The 26098-nt window shown below is 36.1% G+C and overlaps 2 protein-coding genes across 4 annotated transcripts in view; one reads left to right on the top strand and one right to left on the bottom strand.

The window, feature by feature from the left end:
• Positions 1-10570, top strand: part of LOC135217083 (TBC1 domain family member 16-like) — a gene marked incomplete in the record, with an annotated part of 154700 nt that extends 144130 nt beyond the window's left edge. Inside the window, 1 exon segment of the mRNA XM_064252770.1 lies at positions 4897-10570. Within this exon segment, the coding sequence (XP_064108840.1) occupies positions 4897-5100 (204 nt within the window).
• A 10728-nt stretch (positions 10571-21298) lies between these two features.
• Positions 21299-26098, bottom strand: part of LOC135216960 (probable glutamate receptor) — a 118824-nt gene continuing 114024 nt past the window's right edge. For 2 of the 3 annotated variants that reach the window (XM_064252485.1, XM_064252487.1), the window contains one exon: positions 21299-23708. In XM_064252485.1, coding sequence (XP_064108555.1) covers positions 23616-23708 — 93 coding nt within the window. In that variant the 3' untranslated portion in view covers positions 21299-23615. Of the gene's footprint in view, positions 24761-26098 lie in introns of all 3 variants that reach the window. The other variant, XM_064252486.1, reaches the window with a different exon arrangement.

Below are 26098 nucleotides of genomic sequence, written 5' to 3'. Positions count from 1 at the left end.
GTCCTACAACAATTGTCTCGATTTTCTTTACATCTTACTCACAGGTATGACAACAGCATGTATGTTGGCTATCTTCATTACATGCCAGGTCTGTGCAAGATAAATGTTTACCCCAGTCCCATGCCTTTTATTAGGGAAAGTGGGGGGATTTGAGGACTCATAGCAGCTACTAAAAATGAATTATGAAGTACGTAAAATCACAATTTTTGAAAGTAAATTGTATTTTTCCCAACTATACAAACCTAGGTCGTTTACAATAGGAATTACTCAAGGCGTAGCTTGGACACGGGCGCTGAATTCTTCAAACAAGGTGGTTTGGTAGTTAACTACTGGTCAGGTCATTGGTAGCCTCTCCAACTGGACGTAATCATTCAAATTTGCTTTTGGCCCAGGTAACAGATTGAGGGGTGTTATGTGGTGGGCACTAAGTGTAAAGGACTTAAGAAAATTACAATTTACTCTTAGATATTGTAATTCGTTCCTACACAACATACAAACCGAAAGTCCTTTACAATAGGAAGTCTCACTGATTGGGGGAGGAATCTGAGTGAGCTCCAGTGAACCAACTGGGGTTCAGCTTACCTGGATTTCTTTTCCTAGTCGTAAGAGCAAGGAAGAGGTACCCACTGGCATCTGAACGCAGTTATGGAACTGCAAGATCAGAGTCAGTCTTCTGAGTCTTTCTCATAAGGGAGAGATGTGAGTCACCCTTATGGGAAAGCAAAGAATCATATGTCGGAGACTATAAGGCAAATACAAGTTATGGGTTTGTCTTATGTCAAGGCCCCATTCCCTGCCTTGTAAGGAAAGGGGGAGATATTTGCTTCTATTGCTTATAAAAGGAATAGATAGGTTACTCTAAGGAGTGTCTTACCTGCATCTATGCTTGGTCCAGCATGTAACAGTCCACATTACACTCTATCCGGAGGGAAAGCATAGGATGAAGGGATGAAGAAGAGCCAGTCACTCCGCATTCATACTCAATCATACTGATGGATTCTAAGTCTTCACCACGAAATCCAGGGTGAAGTCGAGCGTAACTGATCCCCAACCTCGAGTGTTTAACTTTGAAAGAAAGACAATGCAGTTCGCCTAGTCTCTTCGCTGATGGCAGGGCCAGCAGAAAGACGGTCTTGAGGGTCAGATCCCTGTCTGAGGACTCTCAAAGTGGCTCATATGGGGCACAAGTCAGGCTCTGTAGTACGAGAGTCATGTCCCACACAGGAGGCCTGAGATCCCTGGGTGAGTAAGACCTCTCGAAGCTCCTCATGAGTGGAGATATCTTGAAGGAAGACGAGTTGTCCACACCCTTCAGCTTTAGGACAAAGGCCAATGCAGCTTTATAGTCCTTTACAGGTGAAACAGAGATGAGCTTCTCTCGGTGAAGGTAGACGAGGAAGTCTGCGGCCTGCTGAAGACTGGCTTCCATCAAAGGGATACCCTGTCTATGATACCAACCACAGAAGACAGCCCACTTTCCCTGGTATGCTGCTGCAGAGGACTGTCTGAGGTATCCAGCCATTTCTGTTGCTGTTGGATGAGAAAAGCCTCTTGCTCGCGAGAGATGCTGGATAACCTCCAGCCATGATGACACAGGGACTGTACTGCCTGGTGGCAGCGTTCATCTCTTGGTGCCTCGGAAAGATGAGCCAGGAGGTCAGGTTACCAAACAGCCTGAGGCCGTTTGGGTGCCACCAGAATCATTCGAAGATTCTGCATGATCTGTATCCTGCTGATCATGGTTCGAGTCAGGCAGAACGGGGGAAAGGCATAAAGTTCTAGGTTGTCCCACAGATGTTGGAATGCATCCTCCGCAGCTGCCCATGGGTCTGGAACAATGAAGCAGAAGGTTTCCACCTTCCTGTTGAACCGGGTGGTGAATAAGTCTATGACTGGATGCCCCATAAGCTGAAAAGCCTTTCTGCCACGTCCTGGTGTAGGGATCATTTGGTTCTTATCACCTGATTCTGGCAGCTGAGCTTGTCTGCCACTACATTCCTCTTGCCTGGAATGTACCTGGCTGACAGCTCTACTGAGTGCTCACTCATGCACCTGCATTTTCAACTGGTGTAGCTCTAGAGAGGCAAGTCCCCTTTGCTTGTTGACTTATGCCACTGCTGTGGTGGTGTTGCTCATCAACACCACAGTGTCCCATCACTCGTTCCCAAAACTCTTGGAGGGCTATGAAGGCTGCCTTGAGTTCCAGGACGTTGATGTGAAGGCACTTGTCGTGAAGGTTCCACACTCCTGCAGTCAGCAACTCTGCCAGGTGTGCAGCTCATCCTATGTTTGATGCCTCTGAGAACAGGGGCGTGTCCAGAGGGGGATTGGACAGATCCACTCCTACAATGAGGTTTCTGTCGTCTAGCCACCAATCTAAGTCTTTCCTTACCTCCTGCGAGAGAGAAACAAGGAATGACTGAAAATCCTGTGACTGGGACCAATATTCCCTCAGTCTCCACTGGAGATACCAAAGGTGAAGGTGCCCATGAGGGACCAGCTTCTCCAATGACAACAGGTGACCAATCGTGACTTGCCAAAGCCGAGCAGGTTGTTCCTGCCTTGACAGGAACAGCTGTGCTATCTCTCTGAGCCTACTGATACAAGAGTCCGATGGGAAGACCCTTGCTGCTACCATGTATATCAGCATGCCCAGATACGTCTTCTGCATGGGGTCGAGATCAGACTTCCCCAGATTTATCAAGACCCCTAGATCCTAACCAATCTTGAGAAGGCGATCACAGTAGGTTTGAAACAGGTTTTAAGAATGTAGTAAGAAAAAATATAACTACAACAGCATGATTGATGGTGGATCAAGATTAGTAAACTACTAATATATAAGCTTCTTTTTTTGTCTTCAGCTTTGCCCATTTCTACATAGGGTTACTGTTTCCTTTCAGCCATCTACATCTTCCTATGTCAAATGCATCCTGACTTCTTAAACCTTACTCCTGTATGTCATTTGCTATTTTATCACTCCATCTGAACTCTAACCTTTCTCCTTCCCCTACCATCATGCCCATAACCCTTTCATACACATTATCTTCTCTACATAACATGACCAAACCACTGTAGTCTTCTTTCCTCCAATAAGTCAATTTCTGATCCTATCTCCTCTTGTGACTTCATACATCACTCTCCACATCCTCATCTCTGCCCTCCCATATTTCATTTTTGAGTCTTCTTCATCAGCTACTTCTCGGTTCTATACACCATCACTGATCTGACTACTCTTTTGTAAAACCTTCCTTTAACCTTTGTACTGATACTCCTGTTGCATAATATCCCAGGCAACCTCCTCCAGTTTATCCAAACTGTATTCTGTGGTTGATTTCAGAATCCATATCTTCATTGTTAGTTACATTTGATCCTAAATATTAAAAGTTTTGATTCTCTTGATGTTGTCCTGACCTCTTTCAATAAAACAACCTCCACTGCAACTTAGGCCAAGCTCAACATTCTGGGCAGGGATGTGTACCTCTGCACCTACTACAAGTTGTATGCGGATCTGTAGCTGACAATGCCAGAAACCTAGAGCATGGGAACCCCTGAATGCCTGAACACATGCGTTGACGAGGCCGTGAAGACTCGAGGGAAGCCATACCAACAAATATGCACACACTCAACACACTGAGAAAACAGAACACGGGCAGAAAAAACTGGCTTGGAGGGAGAGCAAAGCGTAATCGTCAACTCCTCAAGGTGGTTAGGAAAAGACTGGGCGTCACGAGGTTGACTGCACAGTCTCTGACCAGCTTTCACCTTGTACGCGCAGGCATTGCCAGATCTGACCGATTCCTTGCTTTACAATCTCAGATTGTTTTAACCGGTTACCAGCTGGTGCTTGGAAAACATCCTGTTGTTAAGACCGAAGGTTTTTAGCTACGGAAAATACAAATTGATTTAAAATTTTTACTTTTTGCCGTTTCATGTCTTCCTCCTCCACCAATCCACAGATGCTCAGTCTCTATCCTACTTAAAAGTAAATATAGCATTCTCTGTATCCTTCCCTGGCATGTACCTGAACTCTTCCACGCTTATTGTGATTTCTCTCTTTAATAATAGTTTTGTAGAACTTCATTGTATGGGATATCAGTTTTATCCCTCAGTAATCACAATTCTTTCCTGTAAATATTGGGACCATCGGACTGTTTATTCAGCTATCAGGTATTTGTTCTTGATGATGGATCTTACACATTAGGTAAATAAGGGGTAACCCTCTGTAGAAGAATTTACAATGTACTATAGTATTCTTAAAGTTGACATGAACTTTTTTATCTTGAAGGAGATTGTGAATGTGAAAGTCATATTACTGATTCTTGGCTACAGTGCCTTAGTAAGATTTTTTAGATGAAGACTAGCAGCAAGGCCCAGTAAATAACAAAGAAAGGCTTAGGGGAAGGTTCTATTAAAATATAACCTTGTTAAATGGGAAATTTTAGTAAATATAGTAATAACATACCAAAAAGAGTTTTCATATGATATCCCATCTGCCATAGCAGCAAAAAAATTTGAGTTCTTGCATAAAGGAACTACCATGGTTCAAATGTAAATTGCTTCCTCATTATTTTAAAAATGGCTGAGTGTGATTGATACTAACAAGATATTCTTATAGCTTCAATCCCTCAATTTCATAAACATACAGAGTTTGCACGAAGATTAATTTAATTTTATAACTGATCATAACTACAGTGTATTATTCAAGTAGAATTGTAGCAAATATGTACAAGCTAACTATGAAGTTTAAGTTATTTGACTTATGATGGTAAATAAAGAAAACTTGTGGAGAGAAATAGCTGTAATCATTCTAGATTTTCCTGTAAGTAATACTGTATATGCTCTGTAAATCTTGGGATAAGGGGTCATTGTAAAACTTAAGTTTTCCCTTATTTATAGGCTCGAGGACTCTTGCATCAGTACCGTAGTATGAGCCATCTACCATGCACACTAGTAGGACTCTGTGAACTCTGTGGTCCTGGTATGTGGGATTCAGGTCATGTTCCTGTTGTGGCATGCATTGGCCATGAAGGAGATGCTCCTTGCCCACTCAATCAACAGTCTTCTTCCAGCACAAATAACAACCCTAGCACAGCCTCCTGACACACTACACGGAAGGTGCTTCATCAGCTTGTCTTGTGCAAGTGAGCTAGCAGAAAACATACTTGGCAGCACTTACGATGAAAATGAGAAACCGCAGAAAAGCAAGAAAACAAATATATCTACTGTATTCATATGTTTCAGTGATTCCAGAAGGGATGTAAGAAAAATAACAAGCCTTAACAGTGACCAAATCATAGTTACTATGATGAAAAATGATAATAATACAATCTATGATGGTAATTTCACTGTCTGGGAATGTCAGTAAAATATTTTTTAATTCTGAAAATATTGTTGGAATTTTATGTTACAAGTCATTCAGTGTCTCATTTTGTCAGTACGTAAGTTTTATTTTTTTTAAATATATTTTTGGGTGAAATTGTACATTTAAATAATTTACTGCTTTTAGCTTCCTATTTCAGCTACATAAATTGTGGTATCTTGGTATGTATAGCGTAAAGGTACTACTATCATAATGGCTGTCAACAAGTAGTCTTAAAGCATTCAGCTTTGGTTTTTTGTACCAAGTATTAATTTGGTGCCAACTGACAGAGCTGTATATAACTAAAGTAAGTTAACATACTGCGTAGTGACAGTTCCCTTTCAAATATAGTGAAAATAAGTATATACAACATAGGTTCACATTATGTTGGAATATTGGTTTTGTACAGGAGAAAATGAGTATTTCAAGAAAATGAATATTCATTGTTTTATATTACAAATATTAGTTGATATTACAAGGATTAGAGTTGTGAATTTTCCAGTATAGTTTGTAAATTGAAAACTAGTTGATAGAATTGAGTTGTGTCCGTGAATAGCATATATATTCAAGTGAGAAGTCTAATTCTTTTTGCTGGTTCAAACGTTTTCTTGCCTTTTGTTGGTGTGCATGTTTGGAACCTAAATGAAGTGAATGAAGACTTGATTTCTTATACAGATATTGAGTTTGCTCAAAATAATAGAGTTGGATAAGAATTAATATATTTGTTCTTCTAGATATTAATATATCATTGATCTTGTATAATCATATTTAAGTCAGTATTTTGACACCCAAATTTGTGTAGCACAAGCCCTATGTACCAGCAGAAGGATGAAAGTGATCATTACCACACTTTATATTAAATATTTTATTGCAATTATTCATCTAATCCAAGAAGATTTTGATATTGCTGGGTAATGTAGATAAACACATTCCAGCATTTCTCACTAAAGCTTTCTCTTAGCTTAGCCATATCTATACCAACAATGTAAGATACTCTTCTAGTCATTGTGACAGTCACACTACATTTAGTAAAATGATTGTATCTTTTGCATCAGTTATTAAATATTTGATTTTGTGAAAAATAAACTTAGCCCAATTGAAAACTGAAAATCTTGAGGCAGGTGTATAATTTTAATACAAACTATTTTGAATCGAATCCTCACCCTTCAGCCAAACATTAATTTTTTATGAAGCATCCAGAGTGTGTGTGTGTGTATGTGTCTATACACACACACACACATATATATATATAATCATGTGATAGATATATATAATACGTAGTGCTGGTAGCTGTTGCTAATTTTACAAGTACCAAATACTTACATACTAGAATTTTCAGTATACTGTATCTAAAAATGGCTTAAGGAACAGATTATGTACGTATTTCAGAGATCTTTCATAATAATATCAGTTATTATTCTTAATGGGTACCTTCACATATAAGGAAAAAAAGGAAAAAAAAACATCAGAGACTCTGTGAACCATAAGATCAAACTGAATAATAACCTACTGAAAATCTGTGCATGTATGTTATACAAAATTATTTTCCATTCTGTGTCCAATGCTTTACATCATTGCTTAAAATATTTATCTAATGTTCATATGATGCAGTTCATTGGTTGAATGTTCATATGATGCAGAGCATTATCAACAATACATATTCAATATGAAGTACTGTATAATGATGACGTCATCCACTCTGCTGTTAGATCTCGTTAAACCAAATCCTATGCCCTTAAATTTTAGGTGTTATGATTTTCAAAATGTAAACCATCTAACAAACTTGCCATGAAAATCAACTCTTCAAACTTATAATTCAGAATTACGTAAATTATTTAAATTTTTATTAGTAATTTGTATTTGTTTGTTAGTACTGATACTGCTGCTTATTAAGGGTATGCTATTCCAAATTTTGAGTATATATGATTACTAAATTTCAGTAATACTTGTATGATAGTGTTTATTTGAATATTACAATAATGTATTATAAGTATATTTCATGTTTTCCAAGGTAGAACTTAGAAGAAGACACCAAAGGCATGAGTGATTACAGTTCCTGTACCTTTGTTAGTCTAGTCATGATATGTAATTGTATTATTACTCCATTAACACAGTTACCAGTTGATAGATCCATTACAATATAATCAAATTTTTATTCTAATTTTACGGGAGCTCCGAGAGAAATTTAACCATTACATACCATATTTGATGGCGTATAAGGCAACCCCCTCACCCCATGCCAATTTTAGAAAGGAATGTTTAGAAAAAATTTGCTGAATGCTTATATACCCTATGCATTTCATGTTACCAAAATACTTTATATATCTAACGGAAAGTGGATAATGCATGCAACCAAGACAGCATGAAAAATCTTATTAAAAAGTCTACTGTAATTTACATGGTAAAACAAAAGCCGCTTAGGTATAGCAGAGAACATTTTGTAATACTCTCTGTCATCTCTGCCTTCAGTGGATAACTCCAACAGTGATGATGAATTTATAAGTGCTTAAATTTGCACATTGAAAACAGAATTCCAAATTGAAGATTACATATAATAAGATTTTTCAGTTAAGCTAATTGAATTTAGATACATACATACATGGTTGTGTTTTCGTTATGTAAAGTCGATGTGTAAGCATAGTCTGTATGGTAGCCTGCATGTGTAAATACACGTACGTATTCATTACGTTGAGTAAACTATGCACTTATTGACCCCTCTCTTCTTTCTGGTACAGTAATATGATTAACATTTATTTAATGCAGCACAGTATTGTACTTAGTACAACAATGTAGTGACATGTATGTATTGTGTTCAAGTAAACTATACATTGACTGTGCATTTGTACAAAATAGAAAATTGACAATGACAAAAGTATGTATTAAAAAATAGAGAGAAAGATAAGCAAACACTCTTCACACTACAATTGAAGTTAGGCAAGCATAGGATGATGTTCGGTTTAAGATGTTTGGATTTATTAGTGAAACAATGAAAAATTATTTTTATAGATAATGATAAAATGAATTTGTAATATGTCTAGTATTATATGGAGATTTCGCTTGCAAGTAAGGCAACCTCTGATTCCAATGTGCCGCTTATGAGAGATTTTGCTCTTACGTATGAAGTTTGGCTAGGTAAGTACTGGTGGTCTGTAAGCATCTAGGTATAAATTAGCTTACCACCCGATGTTGACTTCCAACATGAAGATCCCAGTGTGCACTTGGAGCTGTTTTTTTGGAGAAAAAAAAAGGGGGCCTTATATGCCATCAAATACAGTACTATTTCTATGTACGGGACATATTACCTTCATAACAAAAATTAACATTTTTGCATGATAGGTGTTGTTTAAAAAATAATTTATTTTTAAGAGATCTGATTAGTTGACCAAAGAAGCTGAGATTGCTTAATGTCAGCATATCCTAGATGGCTTTCATATACAGACCTCACTAATTTTTGGTGTGATTATTTTGCAATATATACTGTATTTGAGGCTGTAATCTTAGTAGAACTTATCCATTCCTTGCAGTATACAGAAATTTCTTAAGGAACTATGGCAGGCCTACAAATCACATGCCATGTCTTGGCAAGATGCCAGTATTTATAATTTAATTTGTTGAGTATGCGTCAGTTTAGTTTTCATTAAAATTTTAGCAGACTTCTCTGTGTGGCCTATATAATGTTGTGAACTTCATTAAAATGTGTAAGGAGCAAGAGAAGAGCTGCTGTAATGTGTTGCTAGATATTCATTACCAAATACATACATTTTGTAACGGATACAATAAAAATGTTGCTGCTTTACAAGGAATATTGGTGGTTTAAAAAGAAATTAATTTAAAAAAGCAGCAGTGTATATAGGTTACTTTTTATCTGGCTTTACAAATTCTGTAATCATAGCTGGTTACACTGAAGTTTGACATGTCTTATTTGTAAATGAGAGTTTAGTTGCCCCTTATGATTTTTGCTCAAAACTCAGAACAATAATTTTATTAGTATGTATTATAAAATAATTTTTCAACCTTAAATGCTTACCAAAATTACACAACACTGAAGAATGAAAATTGACTGCTTGATTTTAAGGAAGCCAGATTAAATGAGAAGAAGCCCAAGCTTTCTTGTTATTCATGTGGAATAAAATTGTCTACTGATGGCATTGCTGGAAATCTGAGTAGTATCTTAAAAAAATTTTTCTATAAGATTTGTTGTGCAAATTATAATCAGGGGATATTATATATATTGTTAATTCTTGTACTATAATTGGGTTTATTTTCTAATTAGTTAAAAATTATCATAAACAGTAAACTTTAAGTGTATCTGCTTATGTAACTTATATGTATACACTTTACAGACAATGCATATCTAAATGTGGGTCCAGAAGAAAAAAATACTTGACCTTTTTATATAGTATTCTATTCTACATATATTTATTTGAAATGTTTGATTCACTCTTGATTTATGCAGCAGAGTTTCATTGGAGTGTAATACGATACTCTGCATTGTTTTTTAATTTATTTTATGCAATATTGAATAGTAAAAAATAAAAAAAATGCAAATGTCATGTTCTAACCCGTAAACAATGCGACATTTAGTCTGTAATTTACATCAACACATTTAGTCTCTCTAATAAAACTGAATATTTAGTCATTTGCCGTATAGTGAACAATTCAAAAATTTTAGTTTACGTCTATATACTTATATGATCTAAATTTACCGGACATATTTTCTAATATAATGTTCAATATGATCTAAGTCATTGCCATTTATGTTTTATGCAAGACTTGCTGTTTAAATCTTATAGCAACAAAGCATTATGTGCAGATTTACCAGAGTATATCTAAAGTTAGAATTATCAAGGATACCATACTGGTAAATATCCATTGTAATTTCTTATTGGTCACTGAATAGAATATTCATGGTGAATCTTGCATACAGTAAACTTATCACCTCAACTAAGTACTACAGCTAGGCATCCAAACTGTGTGTGGGGAAGGATACAATTAAAGCAAAAGTCTTCAACAATATTTACTTTGGTGAAAGATACAGCAATTTAAACCAAAAAAGAATTAACAGAATTTTCTTGTTCTATATGTATAAAAATCCATACAGCAATTTCATTAACTGGTATCCTATGTAATCTGGGTTTACACAGCAATTTCATTAACTGGTATCCTATGTAATCTGGGTTTACACTTTGAAGTAAATTTCATAAATGTAAATCACTGCCTTATCTAGAGCCTCATCCCTTTACCACAAAGAGGAAACAGTTTTATGCAGGCATTTATCAGATTTATTCAGGGGTGAGAGAGAGATTCCCAAGATATAGTTAAACCCACAATCTCTCCATGTAACTTTTCTCTTAATTTTGTCTGTAAGCAATCACAGGGGATGAAAAACGATCTTGACAAAAGACTACTGTGTATATCTGCAAAATAACTTTAGTGGTCAAGTGTTTGTGCAGATTGCAAACCACTGCCTGACCTATCTCGATACGGTGTAATCAACAAGTTAGCGGAGTGGCCCCAGCAGCAAAGTTCTTTATAAAGTTACTTTACAGTACTCATCTAGGAAGGTGATCAAGTATGTCGAGTAACAGAGTGGAAAGAAGTGCTATGCTACATCTCCAACTCTATTTTTTTAATTAGTCAATTAGTAAGACCGAGATCTGGCCCTTCGTGCATAATAGCTTAGGTTAGATAGTTATAAAACCTTCCTTAATACAACTGGATGAAGAGCTTTAGGAGGACGACCTATGTTGGCAGGGAAGCCTGTTAAGATTTCATGAGGAAGAAACATTCGGTGCTCCAATGAGAAAAAACACCTTTCTCTCTCTACTCCACCAAATCTGAAGTGGAGGGGATGACAAAGGATTTTGAGGAATTGTTTGGGAAGTGTGGCAACTGGAAGCAGCAATATAAACTGGGGAAAAGGAGGGAACTATTAGTTATCAGTTCTTTGTGGGTACGAGTAACTGAAGATCTATTAAATTTTCAGTTTTCTGATAATGGCAGGTACAGCCTTGCTCAAAACTTGACACTACATGACTGCATAAAAGCCTCTAAATTGCAACTTAAACATACGCATATGATTTATTCTCTGATTACAAAAAAACAAAAAATGAGGCCACTATGTGTTTTAAACAAGTGAAATCTATCATATACTGTATATTAAAACTAAGAAAATATTAGGTATAGCCAAGCTGCAGGAAAAAGACAAAACAATTCCAACTTTTGTTCACCCAGCACTATTGCATTCGACAAAAAATATCTATGAAACTAGGTTATTTTAAGCTTTCAAGGCTGCATAAAAGAAGTAAATAGGCCAGTACATTTCCTCTTACTAAAATGCATCCATCGATATCTCCAAATGGGAGAGGCCTGTGTGAAGTAGCCATTTGATGGTGGCAACATGAACCAGCTGGAACATATGTCTACAATGTGTGTACACTGAAATGATCTTGAAAAAATTTACATATTTCATATTTTCAAATAAATATATATTCATAAAAAATTTAATTGAGTGAAGCAAAGTCATTAGTATTGGAAACGGGCTCATTTCTGGTGGCCCGGTCCTAACACTATTTCAATAGTATTAGGGCCAAAAATATTGAAGATAAAAGAAAACTTTCTTTGGCAGATAAAACTTACATCTTTAAATTTAATCCCATAAAAGATTTACTATTTTTAAAATATCACATTCACATTTAAATGATGTTTTAATTATTCAATTATTTTATTTCAACACCAAATTCAATAGTTTTCTCAAATAATAGGCTTCTAGGTCTTGACACCTCCACTAAAAAGATAAATTTTGCTTTGTATCGTTTGATGTTGGAAGACAATTTGAAATGCAATTAATTTAGGCACCCTACTGGTTATAGTATTTCTGAACCACTTGAAAACTACATAATGGGGTATTAGAAAATATTTGCCTATGTAATTCCACTCTTGTTACCATCAAGATTTTGTTCCTAGGCAGAGGAAAGTCAATTTCCTTGTATTTCCTAAAAATATATTACACTTTACTCTCACATTTTTATATTGTACTGGAAAGATCTGTAAGGGGAGCATATGAGATTATCTACACATTTCCACACTTCAAGTTACCTTATTGATGAATAAAATATAAAGCAGAAGCAAGCAGAAGGACTTTCATGAAAAGAACATTCTTGGTGTGAAAAAAAAAGGTTATGCATAGAGATTGACGTCAATATGAATAAATATTTGGATTACGTACTAGCTATCTTTTCAATATTACACATTTAAAGAATCATAACCTTTTAGTCTACAAGAACAGGTAATCTCTAAAAACAAATCCTTTATGAAACTGGGCTGCATCTCGGAAGCCTCATTTCGTTAGGTCTATACATCATTTCACAACATACAGGCAGTTTGAACAAAGCCTAAAATCTCATATTTCAAAGAAATTTTTTTTGTAGGTCATATTCCTATATTGAAAACTTTATTATTTAGCTTCATAGGTAGTGCCGGTAGTTATGATAACCAGTTCAAGTATCAAGTTGTGTGCAGTAGCATTGCCAGTACGTACTGCCTACCGTATCCCATTATGCAATGAGCTTATAAAAAGTAAAATTCGTGTCACACAGACTTCAACTTATACGAACCAATACATAAAAAAGATAACATTTATACATCCATACGTAAACTAATGTTACTGTGAATTTTCAAACTTATCAACATGTATGAAATTGGAAATTAACTTAAAAAATTTTAACATTACTTGGGAATGCTATGTTGAGAGTGAGATTTTGAATACAAAAATAATCATGTGGCATCAGTTCCGATCATGACTGTATATACATACTATAAGTTTTAAACAGCAGGCAGTATGCCAGCAAAGCTCTGCAGAGATACAGTTTGGGGCTAATGGAGGAGCAAGTGCAAATATTATGAGAGTGTAAATTCAGAGGGATTTGTTACCAAGTACCTGAAGGGGTAAAAATGTTGTGTTGAGTTTGATGAAGTCTACCATAAATTAAATAATAGCTTTAGAGGATGACATCTTTTCTATAGCACCAGTTACAAAACATTACTCATTTTGTTTAGTGCAATGAGAGTGGAAGGCAACCATGTGTAGAAAAAAAGTCAAAATAAGATAATATCCTCTAGGGAAGAAGTTGGAGGATCCTTAGATTCTACCAATACTAATGAGAGGCAGACAAGAGGTATAATGAGGGAATTTCACATTCACCTTTTGTAGGATACTCAGGCATAACAGAGCTACGTAGCGCCAATTTTCTCAAGCTTCTGTTTTTGGAAAAATGACCTCAATGGTTATCTTTTTTCACATAAAATGAAGCAGTGAAGAGGTTTGCGAAATGGGAACTGTCTTTTCATGTTTAGCTGCCCCGCTTCCTAAGTTTACCTTGTTCCAATTTTTTTCTTTACTTATAAACAAGTCCTTCAAGTTGTATATCCATAAGATGATGTGTCAAACCAGGAACATAACTGAAAGAGCAAAAGTGTCCCTGAATTTGACTACAGAAAATTATAATTTTAAGTACTATATGTTGCTAATAAGCTCAGCTCTCTCAAAAGTTGCTTTACTTAGTTCAAGTACTATATGTTGCTAATAAGCTCAGCTCATTCAAAAGTTGCTTTACTTAGTTTAAGTACTATATGTTGCTAATAAGCTCAGCTCTCTCAAAAGTTGCTTTACTTAGTTTAAGTACTATATGTTGCTAATAAGCTCAGCTCATTCAAAAGTTGCTTTACTTAGTTTAAGTACTATATGTTGCTAATAAGCTCAGCTCTTTCAAAAGTTGCTTTACTTAAGTTTTAAAATCATAAATCTGATTTTAGTTATGCTGTTTTATCAATACCTTGTAGCTTCACAGACAAAAGGACTATTCCTAGCTCAAAGAAAGTTGTTGTTAAATGCTGTTATTATTACTATTATTATTATTTTTGGTAGGGGCCTCTATCACAGTCATCCTATTTGACTGGGTGGTTTTTATAGCGCGAGGTTTCAGGTTGCATCCTACCTACTTAGAAGTCCATTACTTTTCTCATTGTTGTGTGTGCTGTTTCTAGAAGCACACTCTTCTGCACGAGTCCTGGAGCTACTTCAGACTTAGCAAGGCCTCTACATATACCCATAGGGGTCATAGAAGACTGAATCTGCATTCTACACCCAAGATTACTGAACTCATGAATGAGATCAATAACCTTTGAGAAAGAAGACAAACTCCTGGCTCTCTCCCTCCTCTGGTTCTAGCAAAGGAGACAGATGACGCGAAGGAGGAGGCTTGGAAGAACCCTCATCCTTTCCTAACAGTATTGGAGAGGCTTCCCTAGGAAGCGGGGCATCATGCCTCCCACTGGTGGGAGTGGAGTCCCTATTACTGAAGATCCCAAATGATAGGGCTCCGGAACAGGGCAATGTGAAGAAACCTGTATATGGTCTTGAGCCAACCCATTTGCATGCTCGTTCCATGAACAGCGTACACGTTCGTGAGACGAATCACGTACATGGATGTGCGATGAGTAAAGTACGCAATCATGACCATCAACCACAACACATTCACAGGCAGAAGAATCTTTGAAAGGTGCAGGAGACACTGTCGTAGCAGGCCCCTTTGACCTCTTAATCGGAGCCTTGTCATCTTCATGATGAACTGGAACAGGTACAGGAGACGGAGATGCTTGAGATGGAGGGCTAACCTTTCCATGGTCATGTACAAGTAAGTGTAAGGGAGAGACAAGGCCATGTAGAGAAGTCGGCAAAGCACTCCTCTCACTTGCAGAAGATGACGCCACAAAGTCCATTATTCTCCAACGTTCCACTCGAGGGTGAGGAGGGGGAGAAGAAGAAGAAGCAGGAAGAGATGGAGGGGAGAGCTTACTCCCTATATGATGTCTCTTGCTAGAAGGAGAAGAAGAATCACTCCTTCTATGACTCTTCTTGCCAGAGAAAGCAGAATACCTCTCCCAAAAAATAGTCTAGCCTCTCGACCATAATTTTAAACATCTCCAATGGTTCAGCGTAAGTTTGTGATGACATCAAGGTCGCAGATGGAGATGACATCACAACAATGGGAGGTAGAGACACCACCAGAGCTGACGTTATAGGCTGAGAGGATGCTGAGAGTGACATCATAACATCTTGAATGGCAGTGCTGGTCGATGGCGCCACTGGCGGAGTGATATGGGGTGACGCAGTAAGAGTCGACATTGACAAAGGCGTCCTGCTAGGAGGCAGCACATGAGAGCCAAAATAGTGTAGGCCTGGAGGTGGGGGGACCGCTGAGGGAGCCGGCGGGGGAGTACAAGCAAGAAATGTGCGAGTAGGCCATCCAAAGAGGGGGTAACCCCATAAGCCTAGAGACACCCCAAATAGCCGCCATCTTGTTTGATTTAGAAACTGAAATAAAAGAAGCAGAAGGCGTAGCCTCCTCCCTCTCAGGAAGGACATTACAGTGTTCCCCCCGTATTCACGGGTACCAGACATTTTTCTGAATAGTTAGAACTCCCCTCTAAAAATGCTTACATCTGCCTATCTTGAAAGTTCAAATACCAAACGTATATTTAAAGTATCATCCTACATCAAATATACCATTGAATTGGTATTATTAATATCATTTCAAAGTCATCTGAAACATTTTACCATTAGAAATATATAAACGTTTAGCCAATAATAGAGAGAGAGAGAGAGAGAGAGAGAGAGAGAGAGAGAGAGAGAGAGAGAGAGAGAGAGAGAGAGAGAGAGAGAGAGAGAGAGAGAGAGAGAGAGTTGTCCTCACAGTATTTAAAACAGTGAAATGGAAAGGTTATTGTATTTAAAATACTCACATATGAATTTTGTAATTACAGTTATAGTATTATTATTATGTACGTATTATAGTATTATATTGGAAGATATTAATTAATAAACTTATAACATAGATATATCATAAAAATGATCTCATCTCAGTAAGAGAGAGAGAGAGAAATTGCATAAAAACCATTAAAATTGTTGACCATTATATAGCAAAGTTCCCCTCCCCTGTCACATTACTTGACATACTTGACAGCTTCCTGAGCTCAAGCTTCTCTGGAGTTGAGATAAGGTAGGGAAATGGATACAGAAAAAGATGAAGGGAAGAATTTTCATCTGAAATTACAGTTATTATTATTATTATTAGAAAATATTAATAAACACATACATCTAACATAAAAATTCTCTCATCTCAGTAAGAGAGGAGTTATCCTTACGTAAGTGAAATGGAAAGGTTGTTTTTATCTCTTTAAAATACTACCACTACCGAATTTTGTAATTATTATTATTATTATTATTAACCCTTAAACGCTGACTGGACGTATTATACGTCAACTAAAATTGTCTTTCGGTTGCTTAATTGACATATGATACGTCGACGACAAAATTATAAAAAAAATTTTACGGAAAAATAGTTATAGGCCTGCGTTACCCAGGCGCGCATGCACGAATTTCTTTCTTCTCGCACTAAAAAGCATCAGTGACACATCTCAGAAATTCTTTTGTCACTTTGTTGTAATTTTTGCACCGTTTTATATTAGCCATTACATAAGAGTTTTATATATGAAAATGCGCGTAATTTCATGTATAATACAAAAAAAAAAAAAAAAACACCCAAGGTTGCAGCTTTGATCAATTTTGAAATATTTTCATATAAATCACGATAAGTGCCAAAATTTCAACATTTGGTCAACTTTGACTCGACCGAAATGGTTGAAAAATGCAATTGTAGGCTAAAACTCTTACATTCTAGTAATATTCAATCATTTAACTTCATTTTGCAACAAATTGGAAAACTCTAGCACAAAATTTTGATTTATGGTGAATTTTTGAAAAACCCTTTTTCCTTACGTCCGCGGTAACTGCCGAAAATCTCAGAAATTCTTTCGTCAGTTTGTTGTAATGTTTGCACAGTTTTATATTAGCCATTACATAAAGTTTTATATATGAAAATGTGCACAATTTCAGGTAGAATACAACAATAAAACAACCCATGGTTGTAGCTTTTATCAGTTTTGAAATATTTTCATATAAATCACGGTGCCAAAATTTCAACCTTCGGTCAACTTTGACTCGACCAAAATGGTCGAAAAACGCAATTGTAAGCTAAAACTCTTACATTCAATTAATATTCAATCATTTACCTTCATTTTGCAACAAATTGGAAAACTAGCACAATATTTCGATTTATGATGAATTTCTGAAAAAAAAATTTTCCTTACGTCCGCGTGCGGTAACTGCCGAAAATCTCAGAAATTCTTTTATCAGTTTGTCGTAATGTTTGCACCGTATTATATTAGCCATTGCATAAAATTTTATACATGAAAAAGTGCGCAGTTTCATGTAGAATACAACAAAAAATAACTCATGGTGGTAGCTTTTATCAGTTTTGAAATATTTTCATATAAATCACGATAAATAGAAAAAAATTCAACCTTCGGTCAACATTAACTCGACCGAAATGGTCGAAAACTGCAATTGTAATCTAAAACACTTACAGTCTAGTAATATTTAATCAATTACCTTCATTTTGCAACAAACGGGAAGTCTCTAGCACAATATTTCGATTTATGGTGAATTTTTGAAAAAACAAAAATTTACGTCCGCGTGTTACGAATTCATGCATCATTTTGTGATAATCTTCTCTGTGTTGCTTTGATCATTTTACAATTTGTTATATACCAAAATCATTGCAATTTAGTGTATAATACAACGAAAAACATTAACTCATTAGCTTTAACTGTTTTGCTCACAGTGCAATTTGTACACATATATGAAAAAAAATTTTTGCGGTGTCATATATTCCAATATTTATATGATTTTTTTGCACTGTCATATATTCCAATATTCATATATAATAATGATATTTTTTCATTTCTGATGGTTGCATACTATACTTCAGGCAATGACAAAAAAGGGAGCCAAAAATGAACTCTTAATCTTAAAAACTAAGTGTGGTGTAATTTTTTGAAAAAAAAAACTTTTTTCCGCTTCGGCGCTAACTCCCGAACGCTGCCGACATACGAGAAACACTTTGGTAAATAGCGGCTTGGCGTTTAAGGGTTAACTGAAAATATCAATAAACATATTACACAATAGTACCATAAAATTCTTTCATCTTAGTAAGAGAGAGAGAGCTATCCTTATTGAAGAGTGAAACGGATAGATTTTTGTATTTCTTAAAATACTACCACATATGAATTTTGTTATTACAGTTATATTATTATTATATATTATTTGAAAGTATTAATAAACAGAGTGAAATGGATAGATTTTTGTATTTTTTTAAAATACTACCACATATGAACTTTGTAATTAAGTTATATTATTATTATATATTATTTGAAAGTATTAATAAACATATAGTACATATACTATAAAAATTCTCTCGTCTCAGTAAAATAGGAGAGAGAGAGAGAGATTACGTGAACATTTGGTGGCAACAACACAACAGCTCCTCCCCCTCCTGTCTCATTACCTGATATATTTGACAGTTTTAGTACCTGGAGTTAGAGAGAGAAGACTAGGATTTCCTTCATACTTACATAATTTTTTAAATTTATAAGCAAAAATCCTACTAATTTGCTATAGTATTTTCTTTAATGAACTGATATTATTGATGTTCACAATGATAATATTTGAAAATAGTACATCATTTATTTATCATGCAAAAGACACACATCTCTGTGAGAGAGAGAGAGAGAGAGAGAGAGAGAGAGAGAGAGAGAGAGAGAGAGAGAGAGAGAGAGAGAATTATTATTTTTATTGTGATATTTAATTTTAATAAACTTACTAATACAGTATTAATATTAATATTGAAAATTAGTAAGTCATTTTTGTATCATAAAAATATATTTATTCGTGAAATTAACATCAAAATACACTAATTGGCAATTATTTTTGTCGGAAAACCTTGCGAACAGGCGAATTTCCTGCAAATAATGGGTAGATATGGTCCAGAGAGAAATCTGTGAATCCAGAGAACGCAATACAGTAGGCCCACGCACAGGCCAGGAATGACATTCCGCGCAAGGATTAGTAACGGTACAAAAATTAGATTGGCATCTACTGCACGTAGTATGGGGATCTGTAATGGTAGCAGCCAAAAATCTGGAGCATGGAAATACCGCCAGGGCACATGCGTTGACAAGACCTAGAAGAAATGGAGGACTCCATGATAATCAACAAGCCACACACACACACAATACCATTTTTAAACAAAGAAATCGCGAGCAAACAAAGCAACCATTTTGGAAAGAATTAAAGCAAGCAACTAGTACTCTCCAAGGCAGTCAAAGACTGACACGTTACAGTGTTCTATGTCTGGTTGGTGACCAGCTTCCATATCTTATACTCATGAGTTGCCAAATGCCACAGATTCCTTGCTTTACCATCTTTGATTGTTTTTAACTGGTTTCCAGCTGATGCAAGAAGATTATCCTATTGTTTAGACTGAAGGTTTGTTAGCTATGAAAAATACAAACTGCTTAAAATTTTGTTATTTTTTCTAGGTCCATTTTCAAGGCTCTTGGGATTATGCATAGTGTTCCTATGATTAGGTGTACAATTTCCATTAGTATATCTCATATCCTTCTTATTCTACTATTTTCAGGTCTTGATACTCCCTAATCTTCTCTCTCTCTCTTCAACTTTGGTGTCCCATGGTATTGCGACATCAATGAGTGATACTTTCTTCTTGAGTTTGTCAATCAATGTCATGCCTTTTCTATTGGCACATATCACCCTATCTGTTCTGATACCAGTCCCAGAGGATCTTTGCTTGATCATTTGCTATCACTTACTACTGCAAGATAGCTGGTGTTTCTTGCACAGGCTCCAGTGGAGGGCTTTTGCTCTGAATCATGCCTCTTTTTGTACTGGTTCTGTGCAAGTGCTGGACATTTGCTTACTATGTGGTTTATGGTCTCATCTTTCATATTAGTACACTTCCTGCATAAGGGCGATATGTTATTTCCATCTATCGTTCTTTGGACATATCTGGTTCTTAGGGCTTGCTCTTGTGCCGCAGTTAGCATTCCTTCTGCTTCCTTCTGGAGTTCACCCCTCTGTAGCCATTGCCATGTTTCATTGCTGGCCCGTTCTTTAGTCTGTCTTGTGTACTGTCTGTGCATTGGTTTGTTGTGCGATTCCTCTGTTCTGTTTATCATTCTCCTGTCTCTGTATATTTCTGGGTCTTCATCTACTTCTATCAGTCCTTCTTCCCATGCACTCCTTAGCCACTCGTCTTCACTGGTTTTCAGATATTGTCCCATTGCTCTGCTCTCGATGTTGATGCGGTCCTCTATGCTTAGTAGCCCTCTCCCTCCTTCCTTTTGTGTTATGTATAGTCTGTCTGTATTTGCTCATGGGTATATTGCTTTGTGTATTGTCATGTGTTTCCTAGTTTTCTGGTCTATACTGTGGAGTTCAGCCTTCGTCCACTCCACTACTCCTCTGCTGTATCTGATTATTGGTACTGCCTATGTATATATACCTTTTATCATATTTCCGACATTGAGTTTTGACTTGAGTATCGCCTTAAGTCTGCATATATTCTTTCCTGATCATGTCTTTCATCTCTTGGTGTTTTATATCCTCGCCCTCTGTTATTCCCAGGTATTTGTATCCTGTGTCATCTATGTGTTTGATGCTATTCCAATCTGGTAGCTTTATCCCTTCAGTCCTTGTTACTTTGCCTTTTTGTATGTTGGCCAAAGCACATTTTTCTATTCCAAACTCCATCCTGATGTCCCCAGATACAATTCTTACAATCTGGATTAAGGTATCTATTTCCTTGGTCCTCTTACCATAGATAGATAGATAGATAGATAGATAGATATTTTATTGACCATTCTCCACAGGAACATCAAATACAATATTATGAAATTACACAACGGTCCAAATACATAAACTCGTTTCATAAGTTACATTTCCTAAAATGGAAAAAAAGGTTAAAATGAACTATATTCAAAACAAATGGCAACAATAATTAATATAAATTTTTTAAATAGCACAAAAGAGATCATATCGAGTGCTGTATAGAATATCCAATTCTATATCACATATCAACAATAATATAATATAGACTAATGAACATCACACGTTCAGATTAGACAGGAAATGCATTAAAATTGTTTCACAAAATGAAGTCAGCTGGGCACGGCACAATGAGAGAGCTTGCATCTTATTATTTGATGTCGTCCTCCTTTCTTGAGTTGGTACCCAGCATCCATCTTATTATTACCTATTATTATTGTCGTTATTATTTTATTGAAAGTAATTGCTGCCTCAGCTGCATTAATTTTACATGGGTTCTTCTCTATTTTCCTAATTATTGCTTTCTCATTGTTGCTTAAACTGGTGAGCAACACATCGAAGGTATTCATGTCTCAAATAGGTAATTATCATATAAGTAATTACCAATTTGAGACATGCCAACCTTCGGTGCATCGCTCACCAGTTTAAGCAACGAGGAAACAATAATTAGGAAAATAGAGACGAACCTATATAAAATTAAAGTAGCTGAGGTAGCAATTACTTTCAATAAAGCATGTCTAAAAGAGAGTTTTCTTCCGGCATATTGTTATTAATAATAATATATGTAAATATCTCAAAACATATGCAGGGTGTGCAATATGAAAGACAAGGCCATAAACCCCAGATAAGTGAATGTCCACTGGAGCCTGTGCAAGAAACGTCAGCTAGCCTTCACAATAAGTGGCAAGAACACCAACCTGAAGGACTGATGGAAAATCAAGAAGAAAGTATCACTCATTGATGTTGAAGTACCATGGGACACCAAAGTAGATGAGAAAGAAAGAGAAAACATTTTCAAGTGTCAAGACCTGAAAATAGAAATAAGGGGGATATGGGATATGCCAGTGGAAATTATACTCATAATCATAGCATCATTAGGCAAGATCCCAAGATACTTGAAAAGGAACCTAGAAAAACTAGATGCTGAAGTAGCTCCAGGACTCATGCAAAAGAGCGTGCTATTAGAAACAGCACTTATGGTAAGAAAAGTGATGGAATCCTAAGTTATAAACAGTTTAACAAGAATTTTCTCTTTCATAGGTTTTACTGAATACAATAAACTGTGACTTAAAAATATAACAATTGATTGTTTCCAAAACTCCATACCTGTTACTAAGTGAAAAAAGGGGAATCACACATCACATGGTTAAAGGTGAATGTTCTGCATTTTGGGATTGGGTTAGGGGAGTTATGCATCAAATACCTATGGGTCATACTAGCACTACAAATTCAAAGATGGGCTAATTTTACTTCAATGTGGAATTCTTTATGAACGGAAGAACAACTAAACATTGGGTTTGTTTAATATTTTTATGGTGAGGTTCAATACTTCACAAAACCTGCCATTTATCAAATATAATAGGCTTTTGAGATGGTAAAAAAAACCCTATTACATGAATAAGTATGCACATTTGATCAAGTCACACCAGCTGCAGATTTGACTGCATAATTCGTACCTTCATTTCTTTTAATGCCTACATATGCAGGGATCCAGTACTGTATACATACCGCAACGTTAACGTTTATACCATCACTATATTTTTTGTGGAATGAACACTCACTATTAGGCAACAGGACTATGACATGTCTGAAATTAAAATTTCTAATTGGCACCAAGTGACCTACATGACAAAAGGTAACAGGGGCCAATTGAAAAATTGGTGAGGTTGAGGATGAACACTTAGTGAAAGTAATAGAGGATAAACACAATAAGTGAAAGAAAATGAGGTTGAACACCATAAGTGACAGAAAGAAGGCAACATGAACTAAAGAAAAATCAAATGTACTATAAGGTACCCAACAGAGCTTTAAACTTAACAATTGGGGTGAAAGACTGGGGTAGTATTCCTCTTTTGAAAAATTTGTCATACCGCTGAAATAATTGTAATCTTGAGTAAAATCTTAAAGGACAAGAGATTGGGGATATTCCTCTCATAAAAAAGCACCTCATACACCATGGAATAATAAAATAATCTGTAATCTCTTTAGTAAACTCTTAAAGGAAATATGAGAGTAAATGTATTTTTCTCAAGAAACCATCTCTCTCACCCTGGTAAAATAGGATCATCTTTTTAATAAACTCTTCTTTGTCATCTTTCATACTACAGTTATAAGGCTCTGATTCAAGCGATAGTGTAGAATAAGTACAAATGCATCACAAAGATGAAATGGAGAGAATTGCAGTTCTATAGTAGTTAAACCATACAGCAATGAAAGAAAACCTGGGAAATGTCATTTCTTAACCTTTTGCCATATTAGTTCAGCAACCAGAGCAAGGGTGCTTATCACTAGTCCAATCCCAAGTACATAAAGGGCTCCCTGAAACTGAAATAAAAATGCAATAATAACTGTTTTAGAACTACTTGAGAAGAAAATACCTTGGAATACTAGATTACATTTAACATTTAAACTAACATTTCCTTGAATCAAATAAATGTGCTAAACAAAAATGAGTTAACAGCATAAATAAAACAGGTTTTGACATAGGAAAAAACTATTTTTGGTAGCTCCAGGGTTTCACAAAATAGACCAACCAATTATGTACGAAGAATTCTCTTATAGTTGGTTTCGGCTAGCACAGTGCTTGTTGGATTATCTTCTGTCCTACAATGACTGCCCTGGCTCTCTACGTCCCGCTTGCACAGATGTGACAACAGTGCGGATATCAGCCATCATCCCCATTACACTCTGGTGTCCAACAGTTCACCAATCCCCAGGTTTTGCTTCAGAATTTGTGTTCAACTATGCATTTTCAATCACAGCACCACTCAGGCTAAGTACTTAGTTTTAAGACCCAGTGGAAAGTTTTAGTTCCTTAACACTTTAACAAACAGACTTATACTTGCTTAAATTGGGAGCCAATAGACCTCTTGCAAGGTGAGAAGTTAAGAGTAGAGTGATAGACTATGCTACAATTGTAATAATATTAAACAATTTTGTTATTTAAACTCATTATTCAAAGACATTTTTAACACTGATAGATAATTTGGGGTTACTACTTAAGAGAGCCAAGGCAGCTGCTGTATGACAGAAGACTAAGCCCTGTGCTGAGTCCTTTATATTCTATCACTGTGCCAACAAGCACTATTCTGGCTGAGACCACCTAGTAGAGAATTCTTTGTAATTGGCTGGTCTATCTTACGGAGCCCTGGGGGGACATGACAGTGTAACTCCTTAGAGGACAATTAGCGGCTGCTCTATCAAAACTGATGCTTAAAATCATCTCTTATTTCTAATAGCATTGATAGCATACCTATCTCACCTTTTAAGGTTGCCATCACCTAGCAAATGCAAATAATTTTTGTTCATGAAAAACTTGCTCTAACCTTCTAACCATCAGAAAGCCATCTCTGTCACTGATATGCAGTAACTTGAATCTGCAATTAGATATGTAATTGGATGCTTTGCCTTATCTTTGCAACTTAAAATACTTCAAGTGACTACATAAATAATTTGATTATGTGATTACCTGCATAACAGTAGCTTACTGAAATAAATACTATAATATCAAAGAATTAGTGTATACAATGAACTGCCCTGTTGCGCTGGCACAAGCAAATGAGTAACTGTAATCTATTTTTTCAGCAAACGATTTGTCTAAGTTATTACCAGCTGATAAAGGAAGCTCTTATAACAAAATGTAATATGAATTCTTATGTACTTTGCACTAACACTTTCTTCAAGTAAATTTTAAACAAAATGTGAGATTTTCAGGAGCATTGCTTTTAGCACAAGATAAATTGCACACCCAAGAATAAATATTAAATGTATCAAACACACACTAGTGCCTTTTGGTTTTCCTTACACCAATTTTTTCTTGGCAGAGGAGAAAGGGGTAACAACTATGACTGCGATTTAGATCTGGAAAAATTATAGAATTTACTTAACTGTCTACCCAGTATCTCAATCAGGTCAAAATACTGGCATCTGCAGTCTGATGCCCTCGCCTGAAAGATGAAATCTGTTCCTATAGAACTAGATCTGACTTTCATTCTTTCTTGCCCTTACATATACTAATGATTAACGAGCCTCACTTTATGGAACAGATGGAAAAACGTTACATTTCAATAACAAAAATGACTTGGTTCCCCTAGAAACCAATCAATATTCTGTAAGAAAAATCTGCTGATTTGGTATTCGTACAGTTTTAAAACAAAGTGCTACAAATGTGATCTGAAGGCATATCATTAATGCATATGTAATATGAAATATTAAGCTAAAAAATGGTACTGCTTAGTCGGAAGAGAACTTGGGACCTGGGTCTCAAGCCTCAGTAATAGGATACTAGTATAAGGTATACACTTGGTATTTGAACTTTCAATTATAAGCATTTTTAGAGGGGGGGGTGTTAGCTATTCGCAAATTTTAACTATGAGAGAGAGAGAGAGAGAGAGAGAGAGAGAGAGAGAGAGAGAGAGAGAGAGAGAATTGTTATTATTAGCTCAAATTCATATAGTTACTTTACGGAGGAGTAATGATAGTAGTTTAAATTTGACTAAGTCTCCAAGGGTTGCGTGAGAGAGAGAGAGAGAGAGAGAGAGAGAGAGAGAGAGAGAGAGAGATTGGTGGAAGAAAAAATGGGAGTGGTTAAATGGCGGTCGAAAGCGTGTCTGTTGGGGCGCTCTATTGTGTAGCGATCGGTGGCGGGAGTCTGTTACGAGAGTCGTGACTCGTGAGCAGTAAGGAGTTCAGTGAAGTCAGAGTTGGTTTTGGCA

Source organism: Macrobrachium nipponense, chromosome 7 (genome assembly GCF_015104395.2).
Source record: "Macrobrachium nipponense isolate FS-2020 chromosome 7, ASM1510439v2, whole genome shotgun sequence".
NCBI classification, from domain to species: domain Eukaryota; kingdom Metazoa; phylum Arthropoda; class Malacostraca; order Decapoda; family Palaemonidae; genus Macrobrachium; species Macrobrachium nipponense.
This window is presented reverse-complemented; position numbering and strand designations above follow the sequence as displayed.